The sequence below is a fragment of the Cuculus canorus genome, chromosome 17, assembly GCF_017976375.1.
Source record: "Cuculus canorus isolate bCucCan1 chromosome 17, bCucCan1.pri, whole genome shotgun sequence".
Classification (NCBI taxonomy): Eukaryota; Metazoa; Chordata; class Aves; order Cuculiformes; family Cuculidae; genus Cuculus; species Cuculus canorus.
The window spans coordinates 10,432,422-10,459,223 of NC_071417.1; the positions used below are offsets into that span (position 1 = coordinate 10,432,422).

Sequence of the window (26,802 nt, forward strand, 5' to 3'; positions counted from 1 at the left end):
CCCATCACAGGGGTTGGAACTGGATGGGCTTTGAGGTCCCTTCCAACCCAACCCATTCTGTGATTCTATGATTTCGCTACTAGCCTAGAGCGATAGCACAGTTCAGGCTGCTAGAGATTAAAGTACAAACCAAAGAACTGTTACCTGTTGCATGCCTAAATGTGCCTTCCAGAAGAAAAAGGGTCGCGTGCGTAACAGCAGTTCTAGTCGTGGGCTCATTCATTATCTTGACAACCCAGTTTATTAAGAAAATCGCATCAAATAGCAAACATATCTGGAAGGTTTAAAATCCAGGTCCCAGATGTAAAGCATAATACAGCCAACAAGGAAAATATTTTAACCTCCTGCCATGTGTGATCAAATACAAAGGAGGAAAAGGCTGGTTTGCATTGAAAACAAAAAGGCTGCAGCAGTAAAAGTTAATTTGAAAATGCTGATAGTTTGTTCGGGTTCATTTCAGGAACTTGTGAAACTGTTTGTGTTCAAAGTTCCTAGACACTCTTATCCAGCTGCGTTTGGAAATGAATCCTAAAATTGACACGTGCTCCATTTCAGCTCGATATCAATCATCTGTTTCAGTTCAAGCCTGTGGAGTTGTTCCAAATTTGCACCAAGACAAATACGAAGCAAATGCAGTCCATATTAATTTTTAATAGTAGTAAAACACACTTACGTTCTTGCATACCATACCTGATGTCTGAATAGCTAAACTTAAAGGGTTTTAATCTAAAAGTGAACGTTATTGCTCATCTTTACTGCAGTATAGTAACATCCTGAGCACCCAGTGCCAATATATCTTCTTGTGACAATGTTACTGTTCTTGAATCCAGTAATTTGGCTAATGTAGATTCTACTCATTGGCAAGGCTTTTGTGTTCAAGTCTTAAAGGAAAGGAGAAGGGCTGAAATCTAGTGTGAAAGAGGCATTTCCTTATTACAGTCTGTTTGCACAAAGAACTTGCCACAGTGAACCTGTAAAGTCAAGTCGTTATGTTTGTTTGCTGTCAGTGTGGAATTTTTGCCTGTCACACAGTTCTTGAGACTTGCCTGGCTCATTTAAAATCAACCTGCAGCTTCCAACATTTCCTTTCAGAGCCTCTTCCAGGCTTTAAGGAGCATGGGCTGGATCCAGAAACGGTGGCAAGTAGGGCGAGTTCAGTATTGCAGCACTAAACTCTCGCAAGCTTGACAGAAGTGCCCGCTTCTTGCGTCACACAGGGAGTTCAGCTCTGCACAAGACCTGCAGCCGCCAGCAGCCCGAGAGCACTGAACCTGGTAGCTTTGTGTTACCCTCTTCCCTTGTTCAGGCTTTAGCAGAAAGTGTCTACCCTGCCGTGTTTATTTCACAGCTATAAATACGGCCTTGGACCAAAGTACTGCCTCCTTGAAGAACAGTGGGGTATATTTTACATCTCATAAGACACTTGAGAATTAGAGATGCCGTTGTTGCCTCGTTGGCAGAGCTCCTTGCTATGAAAGAGCTATTGCTTTTCATCTCTCATCTGGAAACCTGGAAACCCAAAATGTTTCACCTCCCAGAATAGTGTCAGGGCCACCAGGCCACAAGTTGCTAGAGGCTGCTCACACTTGTCTCCTCCCTTCCTGTTAAATTTCTTCTGCTTTGCATGAGACGCTTCAAGATTATCAGGTGCAAAGAAGGGGGGACATTGCCACCTCGGTTCAGGGATTTGCATGGGATGGGTAAAGACTTGAAGTTTGCTTGTTTCAGAGCTGCTTACCTAGTTTTGTTACAGATCTATGTCATAGTCTGTAATCCCAGCTTTTCATCCTCTTTCTGAGCTGGAAATTATGCTAGAGGTAGAACTTGTTTGAGCACACATTTTAATCCCATCCTGGTTTTAATAAAACTGATGTTGAGTTCCTTAAGGATTAGATTAGGACCAAGAGTTTTGTCCTCTCCTCTAAGCTCAAAGAGTGCAGTAATGGAAGAGCAAGGGAGGTGTCCAGGAGCCAAGAGAGCTCCTGTCCCTCTGCCATGTGGATGCAGCGTAGGAGATGCAGTTTTGGAATTGGCATTTCTATATGTTGACTTCTGTCAGGAGCCCCTCCTCATCAAATTCCTCTCTCAGATGGGTGATGATGTTCTGGGGTGGGTGAACAGCAGCAACTGTGGCTTAAAGAGGAGTTGAGATACACAACTTATCACTGGAAGTACAGTGAGTGGTTTAACAGCGCAGCATATTGTATTTTGTGATTCAGCTTCTGACTTACTGAGCTGCTCGAGATGTTCTTGCACAGCTTTACATTTGCATTTGCTTCTCAGTCTGAAAGGTTACCAAATAATACAGATTATTACAAAATCATTTGAATAGAACAAAAGGATGTAGCTTCAGCTACGTGCCACGCAGCAGTGTAGGGGAGGAGAAGACAAAGCTGGCTCTTCATTGCACACCCACTGCAGAAAGGACCTGGATACTTTTAGGATCTTGCTCAGAGCAACACTAAAGAGAGCTGTATGTACTTCAGTGTCACAGGAAGGTAAAGACCAGGTTCAGCTCCGTGGGCTGTTTAAAGTCAGAAAGATTCTTTGTATTGTCAAGTCCTGTGCAGCTTGAGACTTTGAGCTTGTCCTACTTACTGAAGGAGGACACAAAGTGCCTAAAAATCAAACATTTCAAGCTACAAAAGGTATTTCCTTTCTTGACAAGATTTTGTTAACAAAAGAAGTCAATTAGTTAGCCTAAAACACACAAGAGTAACATTTTTGGTGAGACTTTTGTACTCTGCTACTCTGCCTTCCTCATCAGAGATACCTCTTGCTGTTGCAGGAAGTTGGTGGCATTCATACGCAATGTGTAAAGTCTTTGTAATGTCACTTGTTTCATCTGCAAACAGGCTTTGCAGCTGCTCGTTCAATTCAAAGTTTCCATTTCTTGCTGTGCTCGATACACCCAAAGGCATTGAGAAGTAAGTTAATTCTAATTTTTTACGTACTAAGGGAACTGCGTTGATGCTTTAGCTGCAGCTCAGGCACAAGGTTCAGTTTCTGATGCTGTCGGCGCAGGGCTTTCTCAGATGAAAGAAGAGAGCTCTGCTGGGCTGGGAAAGGCTGGGGAGGAAGTAATGCCTCATCATTGTGGGTGCTCGCTCTGACTGGCAGGAAGCACACGCAGACCCTCCAGCGGAGTTTTCAGGTCTGTAATGATAGACACACAGCAGCCTGAGGCCTCAAGAGAAAATCTAAAAGCCAGTATATGCAAAAGTAATTTTTTTGCAAAGGAGGGTGTGCCTGACAAAGACAAAAAAAACAGCTTTTTAATGGCAGTGTGCCCCCCACCCCCTAACTGTCCTCTTTTACTGGCCTTATTCTTGCCAAGAAGCAAGACCATCTCCCAGTTAGTTCTAAACTGAGTAGTGAAAAAACACAGCTGCCTGTCTAACAAGGGCAGTGTTGCCGAGGAGCCTGCAGAATAGCGAGTCAGGGGAAGAAGAGCAACAAAGCTGGTAAAGGGGCTGGAGAACAAGTCTTAGGAGGAGCGGCTGAGGGAACTGGGGCTGTTTAGCCTGGAGAAGAGGAGGCTGAGGGGAGACTTTATCACTGCCTACAACTACCTGAAAGGAGGTTGCAGAGAGGTGTGTGCTGGGCTCTTCTCCCAAGTGACAGGTGATAGGACAAGAGGAATGGCCTCAAGCTCTGCCAGTGGAGGTTCAGGTTGGGCATTAGGAAAAAAAATTTCACTGAAAGGGTCATCAGGCACTGTCAGAAGCTGCCCAGGGAGCCGGTGGAGTCTCCGTCCCCAGAGGTATTTAAAAGACAGGTAGACAAGGTACTTAAGGATATGGTTTAGTGGCAGATAGGAATGGTCGGACTCTATGATCTCAGAGGTCTTTTCCAACCTGGTGATTCTACAATTTTATGAAAACTGGGTGAATTTCTCTTGTGGTTCCATGTCAATCCCAAACTGTGAGTGTGAAGTATTACAGACAACACATGGACGTATGGAGGAAGTGGTTGGCTGGTCTGAATTGGGTGGCAGGATATTACGTTCTTCCTCACCTGGTGGTGGTTGGTAGCAATGGACAGAGCTGCCACGTGTTAGAGGAGCACATAGGGGTAGACTCCTGGGCTGGCAAGTCTTGCCTCTGTTGTTTACCCTCTCCTGCCAATGGCAATGAATGCTGAGCTCCTTTACGGACTGAGCAACGCAGAGGCTGACACTTCTTTGATGATGAATTGATGAAGGGGTGAGGAAGAGCAGACAGAGGTGAACACACACATGAGATGGAGTCGTGTGGTTTTACTTCTTCCTCTATTTTCCTTCAGCCGTTACCTGAGGTCCCACCCCACCGCAGGGCCTGGCTGCAGAGGTGGGGGTTGTGCAGCACCTCACAGAGAGAGCAGTGCAGAAGTACGATCTTTGCAAAGAATTGGCAAATTTTAGGTGAACTCAGCTGGATGGAGGTTTTTTCTTTAACAAAACAGTCTCTAATGCTACCATTTATTAAGGAAGATTTTATCATCAGCATTTAAGGCCAGGTGGTGAATGGGATTGTTTTCAGCAAGAGGGATGTTGATGTTTAGATGCTTACAGCTTGGTCTGGATCCTGTTACATCCTCAGCAACAGCAAAACTGCGTCTGAGCTCTTAAATAGCCTCCTCTCCTTCCGAGTGAGTGCCGAAATCATCTGACCATAATAGAAGTTGAGCAATTACCATCTAACCTTCCCCCTGTGGTCTTGCATTATACCTTGTTCTGTGCTCTGTAGTTGAAATTCCAAACATGCACGGAGCTGCATCTTACACGGCAGCATTTTCTCATGCATTTATTAATTTTTAAATTTTTTTTTGCAGTTTGCTTAAAAAAATGTAACTGTTTTGGCTGTTTTTGAAGATGAAGGTGCAGTTCACTGCAGCACAACTATAGCTTTTGACTTGCAATACAGCATATTTGTGTCACATCACTGAAGACACCTTTCTGTTCTCCTGTCCAGAAGAGTATGGTTTTAGCTGTATGTTCTGATTCCAAGCAAACTAATGTGTTTCTTCCAAGGGGACGTTTCTGTCTGCCTCAAAAATTGCCAGCAGTAACTTGGAGGACCTTTTAATTTTACAAGCTATTTTGGTAGAGGCTCAGAGGCACAAACTTGAAGAGGGACAATCATAACACAGCACATAACACTAGAGGAGGTTAGGGGGAAAAAAAAATGTTTGGCACCTGATGTGTTTAATGCAGTTAGAGGATTATCTCAGCAACAAAATGGTAAATGGGTTGCAAACAAGTAGGTGGATTTGGGAGAATAAGAAGGGCTAAGCAGCACAGTCTTTGCTCTGAATGTTTATACAACATGCATGATTTTGTCAATTGTCTATTATTTCTAGATTAAACATGGAGGGATCAATTTGTTCTTCACCTCGCCCATGGAACACGATGCTCTTGCAGGAACTTAAATACAGAGAGCGGCCCAAACTTATAACTCCTGTTTTACAAACATCCTGAGCAAACTGAATAAGGGCTTTTCCAGTAGGGATTGCCTTGTACAACCTGTATCTTGATCTATCGTTTAAATTAAGGAGGAGGAGAAAGTATTATAGAAATATTGGCCTTCTGGTATCTGTATTTCTTCAGATTGCAGCTGGAGACACGCATGTTTGCTAGAGTGAGCAGTTTATGACTTGGGACTGAGCCAGGTGTCAAGGCAGGAATAACTGGTATAACGCTGGGGCATGCTGAAATTTTCAGCATCTCATCATCTGAAATATCAATACAAAGATTTGAGATGTGCAACTTCCCTGGAGGGCAGTTTCTGGGCTGTGCACCCTGTGATAATCATGGTAAGGAATGGCATTCCCAGTTCTGGTTTTGGATATTTGGTGTATCACATACATTCATACCCGATTCCAGGAGCAGCGTTCAGGTGGCAAATATGTCTTCTGCAGACTGCTTAAATCACAGTTTCGTTTCCTTATTAAGTCTCTGAAAAAAATGTCAAATGAAAAAGACTGGGTATTTTTCCTGAGCTGCCAACTCTATCTGGCAATTCCTGCTTTCTTGACCTTAATCTCTCAAAGCAAGCCACCTTCAGCCCCCAGCACGGTGATTACTGCCAAGTCATATGTACAGCAAGGGGAAGAGCACAGGTCTAAGCAAATTAGCTTCCTCTCATCAGACCACGTGCTAGAATATCCCTAATCAGAAGTATGACAAATCCCCTGCTTTTCCAGAATTCAGCAGCATCTGCAAGATCTGCTGCATAATCAGCTTCAAAGACCACTCCAGCCTGGCTCACGCTGCAGCACATCTTGTAAAACCACGTGTCTTGCTCCAGTGAGCAGCGGTGCTGCAGGCACAGCGCGCCACTCGCTGCTTTCTGTCGGCTCACTGGGTTGGGAAAAGCAACTTTGCCACTAAGAATTTTACTCCAGCATCTGTGTCTAGGAAACATGGTGTTCCTGCTCCTCAGAAGGTGTGCAAATGTATTTGGGAGAATGAAGCCACTGCTAAATTGCCAATGTTTTAATCAATAACTGTCAAATTCCTCTTGCTGATTTTGCTTGTGAGTAGCAAGCTGGCAACTGGTGATTAGGAACTGATTCTTAAAAAAATCCCAAGCTTTCTATTAAGACTTGCCAACGACTTCTTTGCTATTCTAAAGCATCAGTTTTGTCACTGAAGAGGAATCTCCTGCAGTTAAGGGAAGGAATTTTACAGGTGTGGAAGACTTGCAGTCTATGCAATTATAGTACCATTGTTCTTGATCCCAAGCGTGTATCCTTACATATTCCCATCATACTGCTTAAGGACAGAGGTTTCTTTTATCCAAAACATTCTCTGTTTCAGGGCAGGAGGATTATGATCGGTTACGACCGCTTTCTTACCAGAACACAAACGTCGTGTTAATTTGTTACGATGTCATGAACCCCACTAGCTATGATAATGTCACAGCTAAGGTAAGAGGCTTTTGTAATTGCTTCAGCCTTTTAAATTAATTATATACACCTGATATATAACAAGATTAAAGAGACAATGCTTTTAGTATCCTGTACCCTGGGCGGGCAGAGGCACAGATCACTCATCAAGCACTGAGCAGCCGGTCACAGACCTCAGACCTGAAGCTCACCTCTCTGTGGCTCTTAAGTGCTCCTAAGAATTGGGGATAGCTGCGGGATACTAAAGAGATCGTAAACCCAGCCAGTGAAATCACTGCTTTATCTGTAGCAATGTCACACCACCAAGGTTGCACATTTAAGGTTCAAGACTACTTCCATTGCATGCATATTTAATTTGGGGAAGAGACATGTAAGCAACCAGATGTCCGTATTAGGATTTCTGTAATGTTCCAAAGCAGAAGTTAGCATTCCTGTACAGAGTGTCAGCAAAATAAAGCGAGACTTGGTCCAAATTCTGTTCTTAAAAAATACTTTTAAAAATACAAACAGGAGCTCTTTGGTATTTTAGCAGATGCTAAGCACTTTGGCATAGCGGTAGATGTTTTAAAGTAACTGACTTTGGGTAGGACTTAAATCTTTCTGTAACATAACTGGTGCATGTTGGGCCCCTACCACCACACTAATGACTTTGAAAACGCAGAAATTTCAGCTTATATTCAATGCTGGTTCTGTTCCTTGGCTTTATGGGTTAGATTTTGGGGCGGAGAGGGGAGGGAGTCAGATACAGAGGTTTTGGTTTTCTACCATCAGTGGTATCCTGAGGTGAATCACTTCTGCCGAGGTGTCCCGCTCGTACTGATCGGCTGCAAGACAGACCTTCGGAAAGACAAAGAACAGTTGCGCAAGCTCAAGGCTGCTAAGCAGGAACCCATTACTTACAGCCAGGTAAATATCAGTGCATTTAAAGTGGTGTCCTCTTTGCAAGAGGTAAAGCACACTTACTCCAGTAGGATCATTGCTCACAAGTGCAATGACAGATACTCCAAAACTGGGTGATCACAGTGTCCAGGTAAAGAAATTACTGTCAGCACTAACTGGTTTCTATAAGTTCATTCGGAGGTGGGCAAATCACCACCCAGTTTTAGTGCCAAAGTAAGGAGAAATTTGAAGAGCATTTTGCATAGTTTGAAGTGTCTGAAAGGAAACTCCTAGCTACACCTTCTAGGCTCGTTACATTTCATTCTTGTTTTCTATCATAGCTGGGTTACTTCTGTTACAAAATTGTAAGCCTCAACACATTTTGTTGGACTCCCCTTATAATTTTTATTTGCTCCCATGACTGATTCTTTGATCAGGGTTGTGAGAAAGACTGGACATACTAGGATATACATCACTGGATTAAAAATACTGTCTAGTCTAGAAAAAAAATGGGTTTTGCAAACCCTATTTAAAAATAAATCCTTTCAAGGACAATAGCAAAAACATCTGCAAGGCTTCTCTAACATAAGAGACTTTGCTTTGAAGTCTCTGAAGTAATCTTAAGAAAAAAATCTACATATTATTAAATGTTTTCAACTTAAGTATGACAAAGCAGTGAGACTGACAACTGGTGTTACAGCACTGGTAGAGCTGGGCTAGGTACGGGGGAAACAGTGATGGGCAGCTCATCCTATGTCATGCAAGATCTTTCTGCTCTGGTCTCCCACTTCTTTACACTACAAAGCTGTCCTCTCAGAGCAAGAAGAGCAGCTTCCAAACCGTTTGAGACGCAAGTCCAGGGAACAAGTTTGGGTGCACTAAGATTTTGAATGAATCATTACTTTTTCTAAACAGCCTGAAAAGAAACTGCAACTGCATCACCACTAAACCACACTGGGACTTGCAGCTTGTCTTTCTTGCGCTTGAGATGCCCGCCCTGTCGCTTTGTGCACAGCTGCAGATTGTCCCTCATTTGCATTAATAACTCCCTTCATCACCCTTGCATGCGATTCTGTGCAAAGAACAGGCATTTTTGGCGAGTCTGCTGAAACCTCACGCAGTTACATTCCAGGACCCACATGGTGGTCAAACTTCATCTCTCGTGTGAGCCCTCCCACTTGTTTTTTCTCCCCTTAAATACACGCTACCTCAGTCTTTTACAGTCAATGGCATCTCGAGTCACACAACGCAATGCTTCCACTGCCAGGCACAGAGGAGCTGAATAGCATGTCAGCACTGCAGCTTGCAAGCGACTGGAAGGAGACAAACTGTGCTTAAATACGCTGAAGAAAAATCCCCCTATAGAAGCCCGAGTGTTCAAGTGACCCCGCTTCCAGGGCTAATAGTGAATAAACGCAGAGTTTCTGAGCTGTGGGTTGCAGATCTTGAATTCACCCTCCAAGGCTCACAAGCATTCAAAAGCGGGGGCTGACTCTGCAATGACAATAAAAGGATCTTGAGCAAAATAAGAAATCACTGTGTTTTGTCTGTAGTGATTTGGCACAACCAGGACTGCATGCAAATGTTTTAGATTCCAGTCTGTGACCATTGCATGTGTTTGGGTGAGGCTGAGAAATGCAGGCACCTCTTTGCATATATGAGGGCTTTGGCTGAGCCTTTGTGATGCTCAGAGCAAAAGTCAGGGTTTCTGCATGTGCACCAGCAAAACAAGGCAAGATATTGGTCCAGATTCTGCTCTCGCATGTGACATTCATCACTAAAGGTGACACCACTTAATTGTTAAGGTCAGACCTGAATAAATATTGCCGTGTAGATATTTTATCCTCACTTCAGTATCTACCTCAGCATTTGCACAAATTTAATACTGAGGCTATTTTTACACTATCGGCAGTCTGCATCTTCCAAGTCTCCAATACACTGTGCTGTTAGGTCAAGCTCTAGATCAACCCTGGGGACTAATTTATTTAGCAGGCCTCAGTTTATTACCAATGCCACTTACACTCTAACACTATAGTCTGAAGCAGCTTCTTTCTTCCTGACCTCATGATATGAAGATGTACAGAACAATTCCCTTTCTTTCCCATCTTGCCTTCCTGCTCTTTACGTTGGGCTTACATCTTCTCTTCCCTTTTGTTCTTCCCAGGGTGAAGCAGCTTGTCAGCAGATTAATGCCGAAGTTTATCTGGAATGCTCAGCAAAATATAGTGAAAACATAGAAAATGTTTTTAAAGAAGCAACCACCATTGCCCTGAATGCCATGAAAAAAGCCAAGCGCCAAAGGAAACGGACAGTGTGCTCCATGTTGTGACCTGGACTATGAGAGAGCACTGACTGCCCGGGACCCCAGCAATTCAGATTCTAAAAACAATGTAACTTTAAAAGACTAGGGTTTTTTTTTTCATTAGATTTGTATTCCTAGAGCAATTTTTATTTTCAAATTTTAATTATTTTTGGTATTTTTGCACTTTTGTTGTACTGCTGTCACTGAAGTTTTCACAGCTCTCTATCAAGGTTAACTGATGCTCCATGCCTTTGTCCATCTGGCTTTTGCAAGCAACCACCACTCAGGTCTTGGACTCATTATTTAAACTGCAATGAATGTGACTGCTACGATATTACTTAATTACTGTTTGGTTTTTTTCCTCTGCAAAATAACTGGGGCATGTCATAGCTACAATTTACCATTACAGAGACAAGTGTCTTTTTCAAGCAGAAAAGCCCCATTTTTTAGAAGTGATGTTAAAGCAGCTCACAAGGCACCTTTGAAGAAACAGAAATGAAGTTGCCTTAACATTTTACTCGATGGCAGTGGTCTGAGTTAGCATCGAGGAGCTCCACAGCGCACAGAGTGTCCACTGCTTCCACTGAACCACTGGCTCAGCTTTGCAGAGCTGCAGCTTTAGAGATCTCCTCACAATGTAACAGAAAGTGACATCTATCAATGGAACTATATCGGTTGCTCCAGTTCAGAAATGGAATAGCACAGGTAATTCACAGCAGTAAACCAAGCAGCTACTGTCTAATGTAAAGCCACTTTTGCAATAAACTTACATAGCTTATTTAATAAATGATAGATACAAGTATTGGTGCATGCTAGGGGAAATACTTAACTCATGTTCATTAACTGATGACATCGTCTCTTTTGCTGTAAACTTTTTTCCCCTTTTGCAAGGAAGGTGTCAGCTTAGGGATGAGGGACGCTCTCAGTGCACAACCTGTGCTTTATCTCAGTTCTTCTGCACAGCCTCACGCAGCAAGATCTCAGATTTCAGGAGCGTTCACTGGTTTGTAGCCATCATAAACAAAAGTCAGGCCTCGGGCAGCCTGATCCAGTGGGAGGTGTCCCTGCCCATCACAGGGGGTTTGGAACTGGATGATCTTTAAGCTCCCTTCCAACCCAGACTTTTCTATGATTCTGTGATAAATTTATAACCCCAGGTGTGCAGAAGTTCAGAGTTAACATAGCAAGGTACAGCTGAGCTAGTGTGAAAGTTATTAAAAATAGACACCTTGCAGTTTGATATTCATGCCTACAGGACAGCGAACGCTGTAAAAGTAATTTTGATGGCCTTGCAGCAACAGAAGAACTGATGGAACCATTTCAAGTCTGCAGCGCACGCATTTTGTCATGAGCGCTGGGAGAAGGGCACAATTTTCAGATCACTCTGCCAAAGCATATGCCCAGTCTGGGCTTTGTGCTTGCTCCAAGTCGTCACCCTCAGAAAGATGCTGCCTAAAAGAGCTCAGAGCATTGGTTGGCCTTAGGAGGCACAGATGTCACTGCACCCAGCATATGCTTACCTGAATGAGTCCGTTTAATTTCAAGCAGCAGAGGGAGTTCCGCAGGATGGCAGGCAGTATTTGTCCTCTGTGTCCTCCTGAGCAACTCCTTACAGTCTTTTCTCTATTGGTACAAGTGCAGCATCTAAAGAGCATATTTAAGATTTCTGCTGAGCCTGCCCTCCCCTTTCCAGAGGTGCTGGGAGCAAAGAAATACTCTAGACAGAAACTGATGCCCAGCAGCACTTATTGCCACTGAGCAAGGTCATTTTAAGGAAAAATGATGTCTGGAAAAAATAACGCAAAAGGCAGGGCATTTGTTATTAAGAAGGGGCTGAAGCAGATGAATATTGAACAGTTTTTATTGTAGGTCTTTTCCAGGCCTGTACAGATGACCTGGAATCCCTGGAAGAGGGCTAGCAGACTTCCCTGCCATTTAAAAATAGGTTTTGCTTGCTTGTTTTTGTTTTCAAAAGAGGATTTCTCTTCTTTAAAGAGCTTTTTAAAAGTGTACGTAGCAGCAGTATGGTGCGAAGATTGGCGTTTCACAGTACACACAGGTTAGTATTGCCACTGAAAACACACCTTGAACAGATGCCTTTAAAAACAGCATTCGGTCTGTATTACTGATCAACCCGGAGTGTTCGTAAACCTTTGCAAACCCAATGCCCATAATTTAAATAATATAACTGGAAAAAGTGTTAAGTATCATTCCAGAACTGGAATTACAGTAGATCCCACATTCTGCCAATGCTGGCATTTTGCCAGGCAGGTGCATGCTGCTCTATATACAGAAAAAAAAATACCAAAAGCAAACATGTTTTGTATTAAATATGCATAAATAGCAGGACCACAGACCGGAGAGCCATGCTTGCGTAATACTGAGTCTGTGCTGGCAGAGTCCATATCCTTCACCAAACACGGGGACGGACGAGTCCTTCCGAGCCCATCCACAGCACGGCTGGGGTTGCCAGCAGGATAGGCCCCAAAGCCAGTACCTGCCGTGGGCTGAGAGAGGGCAGCCAGCATGCCAGGGAAGGGGGTTCACAGCTTCTTCATTTTGTCTTTGTTCTTCTGGAGTTTAGTGTGCACCACTTTGAGAGTAGTGAGGAAGTTTCCAAGGAAGAGCAGCAGAAATGTAAACGCCAACACAAAAACCTGAGAAGGGAGAAGGAGGTGAAAAAATGAAAGGGTGAGAGGCTTGAGGGTGTTGCTTGGGTCACATTTAGGCAAGCTCTGATGGAGCTTGGATCCAGGGACCCATTAGCACGAGGAGAGATCATCCTAGCCAAATACACATCCACGCATCCAGCTGTGTGGGTTAATGGAAAAGATATTTGTATCCTTTCCAGTACCTGAAGGGGCTACAAGAAAGCTGGGGAGGGACTGTTTAGAAAGACCTGTAAGTGACAGGACGAGGGGCAATGGGTGTAAACTGGAGAGGGGCAGATTTAGACTGGATATAAGGAGGAATTTCTTCACCATGAGGGTGGTGAGGCCCTGGCCCAGGTTGCCCAGGGAAGCTGTGGCTGCCCCATCCCTGGAGGTGTTCAAGGCCAGGTTGGATGGGCCTTGGGCAGCCTGAGCCAGTGGGAGGTGTCCCTGCCCATGGCAGAGGGTTGGAACTGGATGATCTTTAAGGTCCCTTCCAACTCAAACTATTCCATGATCCTGTGATCATCATTTAAGTAGCATTTACTGCTTTCTAATATTACAACATGGATTATACTCAACATAGGTGGGCTCTAACAGGCAGTAAAATCAAATCACTAAGTCCAATTTAATGGATTAACATCGTGCTACAAGTGCTTTCACTGAACAGCAGTGGCACAGGCGTGGGGGAATGACACAATTCTGCAGGAAGCTGTTTTCCTGCTGTTATGCCAGTGAGCCAAGTGAGCACAGCAGCTACAGCTACACCTGACCAAAACAAACACCATCAGATTATCTGCACCAGAGCACACGTGATGAGGTCCAATCTGGATCTACAGGAGCAACTATACAGCTGGAAGATGGACAGACATGTTGGATAGGTGACAGCAACTAAGATCCCTAGAAATCAGGCAATAAAGTGGATAATATGGTTTTGAAGCAATAATATGGATTTGAAGCGTATATTTGGATGTGTAACATTGGCCATAAAGAACCACCAGCAGCTCAGCAGTCACTGCTATTAAATCCCCATATACACAAACAAGGTGGTGAGATATTTACCCACGTACATGTTCTTCCCCGTCTGCCTTTCAGTTTGTGCAGTCATCCGCGGATGCAAGCTTCCCTACAGGAACTCATATTTATTTTGAGTTCTTTTGTACAGGGCTCTGTGCCACATAATCCTGAGATATTTAGATAGGGTCAGGTGCCCAAATAGCTTTAAGAAAAGCTATCCCCCTGCTCTGTGCTTTTTCTGGGCAGAACCAACACCCACCTGCCATTCTTTGCACTCCTTATGCCTCGACAATCCGAAAAGTGTGATTGCATTATACAGCTGCCAGAACTAAAAAGGGAAAAAAAAATAAAACCAACCTATTTCATTACTAGCAAAAACCTTAGAACCATTTGCCATGGGTGATCCAAAGCACCGTTTTATGGCGCTGCAGCCGCAGCCACCGACCCCCCCCAGGCTGCACATCACAAGATTAGGAACGGAGTGGCCCAACTTACATGCCCAAAGAACAAGAAGGGAAGGAGAAACGTCAGCCCCCGCCACATCCAGGACTGAAATCCTTCTGGAAAAGGTTAACAGAAGAGTTGGAGATTGAGCACAGAAGAGCCAGGACTGGAGCTGCAGCCCTCCCCACCCAGACCATCCCATAAAGGTTATTCCCATCTGCTCTGCAATAACCAACCGATTTAAAATATACACTTGAAGGTGTGGTAAAGGGAAGATGAAGATGGGGATGACCAAACCCTCCATCTTAACCCACTCAAGAGCTGACAGAGTTCTCTGCTCCTGACCCACACGAGCTGAGGAGGAGAATAAAAGCCTCTTCCTGTCTCAGGACGTGGGCAGCAGGGCAGGCAGCGGTGCAAACCTTGCTCTCGGAAGACCACACAGCCCCCTGACTATCGCTGCATCCAAAACCCGGGCAAACACACTGCAAACAAAGCACTGCAGAAAACCTCACCTACTGTAAGGTCCAAGTGATTTCTCTCCCCCAAAGCACGGAGTCTGTAAAGGCAGCCCCTTTGGTAATAATATTGTAGGAACTGAACGCAACCTGGAGAAGGAGAGATAAAACATCATTGCGTGGGCTATTCCCAAGTATGATAAATATAACAAACTATTTTAATAAAGTTTAATCCAATAGCATTTCATTATTGTCTGTATTTGTTTGCTATCTTTGTATTTCTACAGTTTAATACTGCCATATTTACCAAGCAGTAGTGTTTTCTCCTAAGCACGTTTGATACAAAACTATTTTAGCCCAGGAATTAGCAATGTAAGAGATACTTACTCTGAAATATTGAAAAGGCTAAAAATTGACTGCGAAACATTTGATACATGAGTCCATCTGGCCTGAAAGCAAAATACAAAAGACGTCTATATTTGCTTGACAAAAAGCATGTGATGCAAAGCCCTTCCCTTCCCCACCAAGCTGAATCCCATTAGCGAAGGAAGCAAACACCTGGTCCCCAGCCCGCCCCGCCCCATCGGGAGCGCACAGAGGGTGCTGCAGGCACACGTCACAACTCCAGCTTGTAGGAAATGCTCTCACTGGTTAGATTTCCCCTCTCCAACATGTATAAATATTGCCTTGTCTTAGTCATTTGCTTATCGGTTTTCTCCAGGCAACAATCAAAACCATTCAGCAGCATCTGCGTCAAAAAACCTAAGTGGTGGAGTAAGGAGTGGCTGTGCTCCTTATCCTAAGGGAGGGGACCTTCTGCCCCAGCTACTTCACCCCCTTATGGATTCAGAGGCAGAAACAGTTGTTTCCAAACAATTTTTGATTATTAGCTAATTGGCTCATGCCAAAAGTTGAGAGAGGCTGCACAGGGGCTGTAGGCGGGGGGTGTCACTGCATTGTCTGACCAACACCACCTCCCACGGGAGGGTAACTTGCATTTGTTGCGTTATACTCTGATCTGGGTTCAGGAAAGGCATCAAACAGATACATTTTGTGGTGTCCTCCCTCTAAGGCAAAGTACCGCCTGTTTGCTAAGTTACACAGAGACCAAAACTGGGAAACTTGCAGAGATTTTGCCACCATAAGTGCAACTGCGGCTTCGGATTTGGGTGTGTGTTTCTCCTTTTCAAATCAGCAATGTAAATAGAAACAGCAGTGTTGTATTTATCACTGCAAACATCTGTAACAGCAGACAAATATTAAGTCTGGTGTGTTGCCATGTGCCCGTGTGGCCACAGCTTTGCAATCGCGCTGGATTGAAATGCTTCGATGATGCAAACACCGTGAAACAGGCTCGAAGCACCGCGAGCAGGCAAACGCAGACTCACCACGTTAACATTACTCCAGACAGGAATGTGGAGACGTAGTGATGAGACACCCACCAGCCTTTGATCCTGAACAGAAAGAAAGTGGCAGTTAGACAAGACACGTGGATTTCAGCATTTTAAGTCTAACTTCACAGACAAAAAACGATCCTAAACTGAAGGAGGAGGGAAGACAAGGAACAAAACAGACGGCCCAATTCAAGCAAAAAGGGGTGTTGTGGAACACCGTCCTGGCAACACGTCTTACGGGCCCAACTCCGCGACTGCTGGAGGGGAGCTCAGGACCAGGACACACCTCAGGTGCTCCCAGGACCTCTCCAGCCCAGCAAGAAACAGCAGTTCCCACAGCACAAGGTACCGCCGTGACTAACGGTGCATAAGTTTCAGCCCACACACCCTTTTTTTTCTTTGTGCCACGCAAATCAGTGACATTTCTGAGTCCTTTCTTTAAGGTGGCTGTTTCTTTCAGACACAAATGCTGCGGAAAACTCAGAAAATGACAGTAAAGTGAGCAAGGGCTGTAGCAAGGCAGTATCAAGAATTGAAGAGCTGCCCCAGGACAGCATTGCTTTGGAAACTAAGCCAACACGATGGGTTAAATGAGGACATTTCCAGTACTTTGAGTTGTTCCTTATACCCACCACATCTATAACTAACCCACAGCTACCATAAACATCCAATACTTTGGACCAAGGGCCTACAGATTTTTAGGAACGGCATCTTCTTCTTCCTCCCCAAACCTCAGGTGGCCACATCTGCCCTTGGAAGCAACCAGGGAGGCAGATGGAAACAACAGACCCTGCAGAGGCACCAGCATCCCAGAATTGCTGAGCTTTAGTGCCAAGGTGAATTCCCCTTTATCCTTAAAAACAAGCAATATTTCAAGCTTTAAGTATTTTTTTTCAGGTGGCACAGTACCTTGATCCATTGCTAATGAGAATGCTTTCCCGTATCGTCAGTGTGCAGTAATACCACACTAACAGAAAGTTAAACACTTCATCTGTCACCCTGGTAAACAGAAAAAACACATGGTAAAAACAAAAAAATCCTGTTCATTACAAAGACATTAAAAAAATGCCCATTTTTCCTCCCTCTCCATGGGTGAACGAAAAGCTGCCCAAGTGAGCCATGGACACAAAAGCCACAGTCTGGAACATCCCTGATCCACATGCAGAACTGCACCCTTGGGCAGCACTGCCTCCGGAAAGTGCACTGTGATACCACACTGCAGATCTTGAGCTGATAAGCAGGTACGCAGAGATGACATTAATTCCTTCTGAAGGAGAGAAAGCACCATGGAAGCAGCGGATGATCCAATTTAGTAAGGCATTTCCAGGCTAACTCAATAAGCAGATTCCATAAGATCTATATAAATCCAATCAACCAAAAGAGCAGAAGAGCATTACACTCTCAGGGTCAAAAAAAAAACCAAACTGTATTTTGCCATTAGGAAACCCCTGAAGCGGACTTGAGGTAACCTCTGTGCCCACCAGCATCATTCGCTGGTACAATCCTGCTCTCACCCAGACCCACAGAGACCTCAGTGGAAGTGCCCAGCCCCAACATCTACCTGTTTTTTAAACAAAACTGAACTGTATAAGCTTATTATTGCTCAGATACTTCATCACAACTTAAAGATAATGTTTCAGGTCTGATCATTTCACATGAATCCTCTCTTGTTGCCTTTGGAACCCCAAGTGTCTGCCTGGGACAACGTGCGAGCAAAACCAACTGCTCATTCCCAAGCAGTGCACAATGCCAGACAAACAGATCAGGAAACGTGATATTGGACTCCTCTTAGTTACAAGAGACTCCATAAAAAGTTATAGAAGGAAAAGCAAGTAGGTAAAATACAAGTCCTGCTGCTGTCAAGGGGTAAAAGCTGTCCTATTGTCCAACGACCCAAAGCCTCAACATCGCCAGAGCCCATCTTACTGCCCATAACACAGGAGAACAGTTGGTTCAAACAGAGCGTAATTTTATTCAAAATAATTGATTAAAAGTAAAAAATGGCCTTACCTGTAGTGGAGAATAAACCTGCACGTGACCGCCCCAAGTAACAAGATTATTGTCAGATAAAGTTTGAATTTCTCATACTCATCCTTGTAGGCAAACCTGGAAAGCGAACAGCCGCTGTTTATGGACACAAACAAGTGTTTTACCGGAACACAGCTCCACTATTTTCAAATCAGATACAAATCCACACGCTAAGCCCAGAAATAGAGATTTTGCTTGAAACATTTAGAAAAGCAGCAGACAGCGTTCTGCCTGCGGGGTTTGTCACGGCTGCACGGCCGTTACACTGGGTTGGCATTAGAAGATTTCGAAAAAGAAATAATCTTCATTTTTTGGAGCATGTAGACCATTCTTCACTGCAAGATAAAGCAATCCTTACAGCTGAGGCAACGAGGTAGGCTGGGCTTAAAAGGAAGTGATGGATAGAACCCATTGGGGCTAGACAAAGCATGAGCTTGGCCCCCTGTCACGGTCCAGCTTGCCCATCCTTGACATTTCATCTTTTATGAGATCTCTGAGAAATTCATTCACGTTCTCTGGACTTCAGTCCATATCCACAGCCCCAGAGAAACCCAAATTCACACATGTGGAAACCCTCACTTACTTTGCTTGGTTACTCAAGAGAGTTACATTCACGTTTCCCAGCACCAGGTTCAAGTATAGGCTGGAAGACAGAAAAAAACAAGAGCAGACCCAAGATTAAGTCAATTTATTTGACCACCACAGGATGACCCAAACTGGAGCTGAACCAGTGTATTTGCCAAAGCCACGTTTTTAATTAAGGCAAACTGGAGACTACAGAAGAGGATTAAAACGTGGAAAGATTGGTCAGCATTTCCAAGAAATCAGAAGAAGGTTTATTTTCCTGGTCCCTTCTCTGTGCTACAGCCTAAGGGCAAGATACGTAATTTCAACTATGCAAACTGCAAAATAACAAGAGAAATTGGAAGAAAAGTTTCTGATAGAAATTTCCAAGGGGCCACAGCATCTTACAACCCTTGACAACTGAAAGAAATGGTTTAGACTATATTATAGGAGAAAAAAGTCTTTACTCTAGAAGTGGAGAAGCATTGGAACGAGCTCCCCATGGAAGCAGTGGGGTGTTCGAAAAATGTGTAGAAATGGCACTACGAGACATGGTTTAGTAGGCACGGTGGTGTTGGACTGGTGGTTGGCTTGGATGATCTTAAGAGGTCTTTTCCAACCTTAACGATCCTATGAGATCTGCGCTAGCAACCGCATTTGGAGCAAAGTATAAACTTGAAGTCATTTGAAAACATTCTTTTTAAAAAAAGAGAAAATTCTTGTGGAGATTCGGTGATTTAGTCTGAAAGATTAGCGCAGGAAACCATCAGCGTGTACGAGTGAATTGCACAATCTCTCGGCACTGCAATTCTTTACAAGAAAACCTGCACTGCCCACACGCACTACAGTCACATATACTTACAGCCAATAAATCCCGCGTACGACCGACACAGCAGCTCAGCAAGAGATTTATGACTAATCCAGTTTTACATTTATTTGTTCAACAGGCACATTATCCTTCGGGAACAACATCACTGTAAATACTTAAGAAAAGAGCTTTCCTGGAGCATGAGTGCACCTCCCTGGTGAAGCACGTACCCGTTCTTCTTTGGCAAATAGGCTTCCATGTCGAAGAAGGCATTTTGCCTCTCCTTGATTTGGGTGCTGATCTCCTGAATGAGAGCAAACTCTTCAGGACTCGCTCTGGGCTTGCACCTGCAAGAAGACAGAAACAAGATATTCCTGTTTATGTTTTTACTGCCTTTTTATTTTAAGGAAAATAATGTCATAAAATCTGTTAAAACGCTGACTGCGTGAGGTGGTGACATTGCACACTTCGCTCCTGTATTTCTGCAGTATCATGTGGCTTACCATGATCTTATTTCACTGCCTGGTTTCTCTCGGAGGCTATTTCAACCAGCTTTGGTTTATAAATCAGCTCCTCTTTTCATCTCAGCTCAGTGACAGGAACCTGTACTTTTTCCCTAGTAAATCACTTTGAGAATATTGTGCTTTTTTGCAGAACTCCTTCCACTTTGGGAACTTTGTGCTTGGTTTCAGGCACTGCGCTTGTAGAGGCTGCAACTCTTCAGGCATGGAATATTTCAGCTGATGATTTACTGAAAAGCTGCAGTTTTACCAATTAATGTAAAACAGAGCGGTGCACAGCGGCATTAAGAGCTTCTGGCGTTGAAGGCAATACTTTCAGACCTGCACACAAGGAATTTAGCCTGTGGCTCCTACGGATCATCCATGAAGTCCTCCTGTAAACCTACCTAGGAGCGCGCTACACCTTCAGGTTCCAGGACTGATGCTGCTTTTCCAGTGTGGCTTATGGAGCAAAGCTTTGCTCACCCAGCAAAACACATGGACCAAAAGCTGAATGGTCCTGCAGCATATGGGACCTACTGCAAGGAGGCAAATCCACGCAGGCTCCCTCAGAGAACTTCTTTTATTATTCATACGACTCCATCTCTCATAGGGTTACAAACATTTTACCTGGCTGTGATGAATGGAAGTGACTCAAGATTAATATGGAGCAAAATTGCCACCATGACACAGACTGCATATTGAAAAGCTAAAAGTTCGAGCACTTCAGTCCTTTGGGAAGGAGAAATAACCCATGCACACCTTCTCCACCCTCCAGATCACCCATTACCGTTGCAGGCTGTGCTTCAGATCCCTTAGCATCTTCTTCTGGCGATGTATGGAGGTGCTGCAGGCTGTCTGCAAGCTGGTGACTTCCTCCAGTTTCTGCCTGTAAACTTTATGCGTTTCCTGCAGGAGAAGAGGAGATGACTGGTAGAAAGGGCTCTTCTAGGTGCCATATTACTTTGGTCCTCACCTCTGAGGGAGGCAAGCCAAACCTTTTTCTAGGCAGTCAACAGGCATCCTGCAAACAAGCAAGGAGGGGCGATGTCAAACCACCACAGACCCAACAGGGCTTAAAATGACATTGACGAAATTCCTGCAAAACAAAGAGCATCCTCCTCACCCATCTGATTTCCTCTTTCTAACAAGCTTTTCCACTCAAGAGCTGCTCAATCCCATCCCACCCTGTAATGAAGCACTAATCCTTTGTTGATCCCAATCTGTCCTCGTCATAAAGCACAGAGCAGGAACTCCAGATTTCACAGCCAGATTAAATCTGGGGAAAAAAAGAAGAAAGATGAGGACAAAGAAGGGAAAAAAACCCACACCATCAGCCACAGACCCACACCTCGGGGTGTAGATGCCTCCTGGCCATCACTGCCTCCTCAGGACCCCAGGTATGTTCAAACAATCCATGAAGAGCTTAACTCACCCCTCCCTATGGTATGAGATGCTCCTTGAAAGGAACTTCTTTATCACAGCTTGTTGACCTTCTGAAGACCTGAGTTAGTGTTTACCTGGTGTGATGAGGATGCCTAACCAGTGACAAGCCCATGGAGAGGCGTCTCTGCTCTCACACCCCTTCTTCTTCTGCTGGGGAATAATCGTGCTCTGCTTTTCCACCCTTTGGCAGTGATTTCCCCACCGTCCCCAGTGCAGGGAGACCCCGGGAAGAGCTAAGCAGATGCCAACAAGTGCCCTCAGTGAAAATTTTCTTTCAAGACCCATAATAACTTGGAAAACAGAGTTTGTAGAGTTAGTGCCGAGGAGAGAAGGCATGGGTTACATGGCTATTTGCACAACTGCTTAATCTACCACCACATCAATGACCACAAAAAAACTACCACTGGTTTTCTCAGAGCGTAAATATGGTGTTAAAACTATACAAAGCAATCTTTGCTTTCCTCTTCCTTAGGATCCCGCTGATAGCTGTTCGTTATTTACAAGAGCAATTCCAAACGAGCTCCAGTATCGAGTATCCAGATTTAAAAAACCTTAATAACTAAACTAACCATGTCCAGACACTGCAGCTCTCATCATTTCAGGAATGGTTTGGCTTTGCTAAGCACGGGCAGGACTTCAGGGCTCGCTGGACTGCACAGTAACTCATTCTGCTTCTCCAGATGTCATGCTGCAGCATCTTTTAAAAGGCTGCTTCAAAGGGTATAAGAAGCTCTTCGTAAAAAAAAAAGTATTTATGGGAAACACAAACAGGAGAGCCGAGAGCTGGTAAATCCCACGGTTAGCCAAACCCATCGGAATAGCAATTTCAAAATGACACCGGTATTTAGAAGAACATAACATTTGCTAGTAGTGAAGTTATTTATTTATCAAGAGAAGCGATCGCTCACAAAGGGAAGCCACCAGCAGCACAAGGAGTTCAGCTCCTTTATATTAACCAGTCTAACCCACAGGCCAAACACCTGCCCGCGGGGTCAGCTCTGGCCACAGCTGAAAACCAACGGACCCACGCACCAGGGACGGTACTTTTGCCCCGAGTTGAAGAGCTCCTGGCAGAGACATCAGAATTTGCTCAGAGATGTCAGAGTTGTCTCCATACTCAAGTAGACAAGTTTTAAAGCGCTGCGGCTGCGATTGCCCAGTTTGCCGGTGGAAATCGCGCTGCCCACCCGCAGACTGTGCTGCCACCGCTTTACGCCTTCTGTAGACACCCCAGGGTCTATTTTCCCCCTTGCGCTCCCAACAACTCTGCTTGTGGTCAGCACTTGTTCATTTGCAGCACTTAAACCCCATTCATGGGGAGCCCTTGCAGGGTTCTTTCTTGCACAAAATCTGGTTTACATGTTCATATACAAGGCTTAATTAAGTTGTTGCAGGGCAACTTGCATTTTCCTGCAGGGGTGCCACGGCCAGGGGAAAGGAGGTCACAATCTGTGTGGTCCCTGCTCTAAAACTGCGATGCCCCACAGCTCTGAATTCCCCATCTCACACTGCTGCTCCAGAGATGGAGCTGCCATGGCAACCCCAAGTTCAAAACCCCACAGACGTGGCTGATTAAAAAGCACTTTGCAGATTTGGATGTTCCCCAATCTCATCTGACAGCTTGGACCACACTGACCCCAGGGGATGCTCAGTGTCACTTTGCTACACCATCAGCCTCTTTGAAGCTCCCATGCTGGAGCTCCCCAAACACCAGCGCTGCCCCTGTGCCAGCCACTCGGCACATCACGGGCAGGAGCTACAGAGTCCAAGGTCCTCATTTCCAAGAGGAGGAGGAGGAAGACACAGCCCCTGACCCAGAACTTGCAGCACAATTATAAGTCAGGGCAGGAGGGCATTGAGACGGAGATCATTTTGCTCCACGGGGCCAACACTCAACACTCAAAAAGTCTGCCCACCAGCAATCTTCACCCCCACTGGCATTGTGCAAGAGACCCTGTTAGTGGAGATGACCTGACCACCTTAGAAAACACCACCGGAAAGCTCCTTCCAAATGTGAGCAGCAGCTCCCACACAGTCCTGGACCGCTATTTCCAGCCAGAAACAGGAGCCGGGGCATCCAAAAAGGGCGCTGAAGCACGGGCTTCGGGGCTCACTGGATTGCACAGTAACTCAATCTACTTCTCCAAATGTCATGCAACAGCATCTTTTAAAAGGCTGGTTCAAAGGGTATAAGATGCTCTTCACCAAAAAAAAGAAAGCGTTCAAGTATTTATGGGAAACACAAACAGGAGAGCCGAGAGTTGGCAAATCCCACCGCAGGCATGGAAGGGGTCACACCGCTGCTGGGAAAAACACGCTCCTCAAAAGCAAGAGATGCTGTGAGCGTGTCCAAAAAGCCATGCACAAGCGTGAGCAGACACTGACATCAAAGCACTTTCTTTGTAAAGAGTTGGGATTTTTACTCCACACCAAAGTTTTGACGCGAATCCAGTTGGGGAGCACAGAGCCTTCCTCCAAAGCACACAGAAGCATCAGCAGCATCTTGCAGAGCTGAAGCAGAGTCACATCCCAGGATAGCATCGTGTGTTCATCTCTTCTGCAACGCAAACTGTGCTTGTGAGCCCTAAAGCCCTCAGACAGATGTTATTCCAACTTATCACCTTTATAGTACCAACCCCTGGGCAACGATCCCTGATGCCACCACCAGCTGCTACCCTATCAAGTAGCATTTCTACCTTCCTTTTACAGATGGGGAAACTGAGGAAGGGATAAATCGCTGATATTTTGCTGTAGTTTAGGTCAGGTTTGAGCAGCGCATGCTGCAAGAAGGCAAGTGCACACAGGACTTGCTGCAAACAAGTGATCAACTAAATCACACCAGCTGGCAATCCTCTCCGATGCGCAACCACCACCTTTCCCTCTGTTATCAAGCGTACAACCTGAAATGACTTTAATTAAGACAACAAGCTAAATCTAGACATCACACCTTATTTTTTTTTTTACAGTGCACATTCTGTTTAACAGCCTAAAGGAGGCAAAACACCAACACAGAGTGCGAACAGCCAGGAGGGGGTTAAAAGTGGCTTGAACATGTAAAGCATGTGGACAAGGACAGCATTGATGACATATGGGAAAGGGGAGGTTTCTGGGGGTAAATGCACTTTACAGAATCATCTCTCAGCTTCTCCTCTCAGGTCTTTCTGTGCCTCAAAACACTTTTGAGAGATGGATCAACAGCACCAGAGCCTCTCATGTCCCACTGTGGGAAATTAAACTCTGTCTGGGTGATGCTCTCAGCACAGGCACTACCTGCATCACTCTGTGCGCAAAAGCGCCACGTCCTCCTCTTCCACCCTTGGCTCCGAGGGTGGAATCACAGCACGGCATCCCTTCGAGTGCACTATTGGGTGCACCCAGGGCTCGGCCATGGTTTGGTCTGGGATGTCCCATGTGCACGTAGCACCTGGCTGGGCGCACCGGGCCCCAGTGCTGGTTCTGGGGTGCTGCCAAAGGATGTGCGGGCAGGCACGGCGAGCTTCGTGCTTCTTATACGCACAGAGAGGCACAACCAGGCTCCGTGTAGGCACATCCATGCACGGCCGAGCTCCGGGAGGGCACAGCCCCGCGGAACCGGGCTCTGTGCATGCACGGCCGAGCTCCGGGAGGGCACAGCCCCGCGGAACCGGGCTCTACGCATGCACAGCCGAGCTCCGGGAGGGCACAGCCCAGCGGAACCGGGCTCTGTGCATGCACGGCCGAGCTCCGGGAGGGCACAGCCCAGCGGAACCGGGCTCTGTGCATGCACGGCCGAGCTCCGGGAGGGCACGGCCCCGCAGAACCGGGCTCTGTGCATGCACGGCCGAGCTCCGGGAGGGCACGGCCCCGCAGAACCGGGCTCTGTGCATGCACGGCCGAGCTCCGGGAGGGCACAGCCCCGCGGAACCGGGCTCTGTGCATGCACGGCCGAGCTCCGGGAGGGCACAGCCCCGCGGAACCGGGCTCTGTGCATGCACGGCCGAGCTCCGGGAGGGCACAGCCCCGCGGAACCGGGCTCTGTGCATGCACCCCGGGCCTGCGGCAAATGCACCGTGGACACCTGGCCCCGCCGGACGCAGCCACCCGGGGCCTCTCCCGGTCGCAGCGAGGACGGGACGAGCCTTCCCGCACCCCTGGAAGCTCCGTGTCGCAGGGCGGGCGCCTCCCGGGGCAGGGCTCAGCGCCGGGGACCCCCGGGGCTGCGCACCCCGCTCCCCCAAGTCCCCTCCGAGCCCTGGAGCTCCGCAAAGCCAGGAACCGGCGAGGGCAGCAAAGCCGGGCGAGCCCCCACCGCCTCACCTGGAGCTGCCGGAACTCCTCCTCGAGCTCCCGCCACTCGCCGCGGCAGCGCTCCAGCTGCAGCCTCATGGCGCGGGGCCGCGGACGCCGCCGGTGCCGGTGGCTGCAGCGGGGCGAGCCCGCACCCCGGCCCGCGGGCCACGTGCGACCGTGACGTCATCGCGCGCGGCGGCGCGCACCACCCGCCGCCCCGCCCTTAACCCCGCCCACACAGAGGCGTGGGGCGTCTGAGCTCCCCGCCCGTCTGAGGCGCTAGCCCCGCCCCTCGCCCCGCCCGCGGCACGAGCCCCGCCCTTTAGCCACGCCCATTTACGGCGCGAGCCCCGCCCCGCGCCCCGCCCCCGCAACGGAGCAGTACCAAACGCTCCTCCCATCCGCTGCGCGAGCCACGCCCCTTAGCCACGCCCACCTGAGGCGCGAGGTCGGCCCCTCGCCCCGCCCCTCGCCCCGCCCACGCAGCGAGGCTCTCCCACGCGCCCCGCCCACTCGCGGCGCGGACCCCGTGGAACCACGCCCACTCGCGGCGCGAGTTCCGCCCCGCCCCTCGTCCTGCCCGCGCTGCTGAGGGGCGAGCTCCGCCTATAGCCCCGCCCCCTTGTGGCGCGAGCTCTGCCCCGCCCTTCGCCCCACCCGCCTGAGGCGCGAGGTGGCGTCTGCCGCCCGCTGGCGCCTTGGGGCTCTGCACGGTGTGTTTGTCACAAACCGTTTTTCCACAGGACTCAGAGTTGGCGCCAGTCTTGTTAAATACCTTCATCCGTGATCTCGGTGAAGGGATTGAGTGCTCCCTTAATGAGTTTGCAGATGACACCATATTCATAGAATCAGAGAATAGTTTGGGGTGGAAGGGACCTTAAAGATCATCCAGTCCACCTCTGCCATGGGCAGGGACACCTCCCACTGGCTCAGGCTGCCCAAGGCCCATCCAACCTGGCCTGGAACACCTCCAGGGATGGGGCAGCCACAGCTTCCCTGGGCAACCTGGGCCAGGGCCTCACCACTCGTAGTGAAGAAATTCCTCCTTCTGTCAAGACTAAATCTGCCCCTCTGCAGTTTATACCCATTCCCCCTCGTCCTATCACTCCAAGCTTTTCTAAACAGTCCCTCCACAGCTTTCTTGTAGCCCCTTC

General features: G+C 46.8%; 2 protein-coding genes across 8 annotated transcripts in view; one reads left to right on the top strand and one right to left on the bottom strand.

Moving 5' to 3' along the window:
* Positions 1–10,103, top strand: part of RHOF (ras homolog family member F, filopodia associated) — a 29,981-nt gene extending 19,878 nt beyond the window's left edge. For 4 of the 6 annotated variants that reach the window (XM_054082505.1, XM_054082504.1, XM_054082502.1 and 1 more), the window contains exons 5-8: positions 2,856–2,927; positions 6,800–6,909; positions 7,660–7,794; positions 9,932–10,103. In XM_054082505.1, coding sequence (XP_053938480.1) covers positions 2,856–2,927; positions 6,800–6,909; positions 7,660–7,794; positions 9,932–10,096 — 482 coding nt within the window. In that variant the 3' untranslated portion in view covers positions 10,097–10,103. The other 2 variants (XM_054082507.1, XM_054082506.1) reach the window with 2 other exon arrangements.
* Positions 10,104–12,589: 2,486 nt separating this feature from the next.
* On the bottom strand, positions 12,590–25,848 carry TMEM120B (transmembrane protein 120B). Of its 2 annotated transcripts, none has more exons than XM_054082500.1 (12): positions 25,676–25,848; positions 20,724–20,842; positions 19,664–19,780; positions 18,645–18,704; positions 18,044–18,139; positions 16,943–17,032; positions 16,028–16,093; positions 15,027–15,088; positions 14,697–14,789; positions 14,233–14,297; positions 13,997–14,065; positions 12,590–12,726 (listed from the first exon to the last, which is right to left on the bottom strand). In XM_054082500.1, the coding sequence occupies exons 1-12, from the start codon at positions 25,742–25,744 to the stop codon at positions 12,613–12,615; spliced, it is 1,020 nt and encodes a 339-aa protein (XP_053938475.1). In that variant the 5' UTR covers positions 25,745–25,848; the 3' UTR covers positions 12,590–12,612. The 2 variants fall into 2 exon arrangements, with proteins under 2 accessions (XP_053938475.1, XP_053938476.1); XM_054082501.1 differs by lacking the exon at positions 25,676–25,848 and adding an exon at positions 20,932–23,066.
* Between the last annotated feature and the right edge of the window lie 954 nt (positions 25,849–26,802).

Bases quoted from the DNA above. Each gene is read 5' to 3' on its own strand.
- TMEM120B (XM_054082500.1), bottom strand. From the start codon at position 25,744: ATGAGGCTGCAGCTGGAGCGCTGCCGCGGCGAGTGGCGGGAGCTCGAG. The intron at 18,705-19,663 runs GTACGTGCTTCA...TCTGTCTTCCAG, and splicing joins TATTTGCCAAAGAAGAACGG to CCTATACTTGAACCTGGTGC. The intron at 16,094-16,942 runs GTACTGTGCCAC...CTTTCTGTTCAG, and splicing joins CTCATTAGCAATGGATCAAG to GATCAAAGGCTGGTGGGTGT.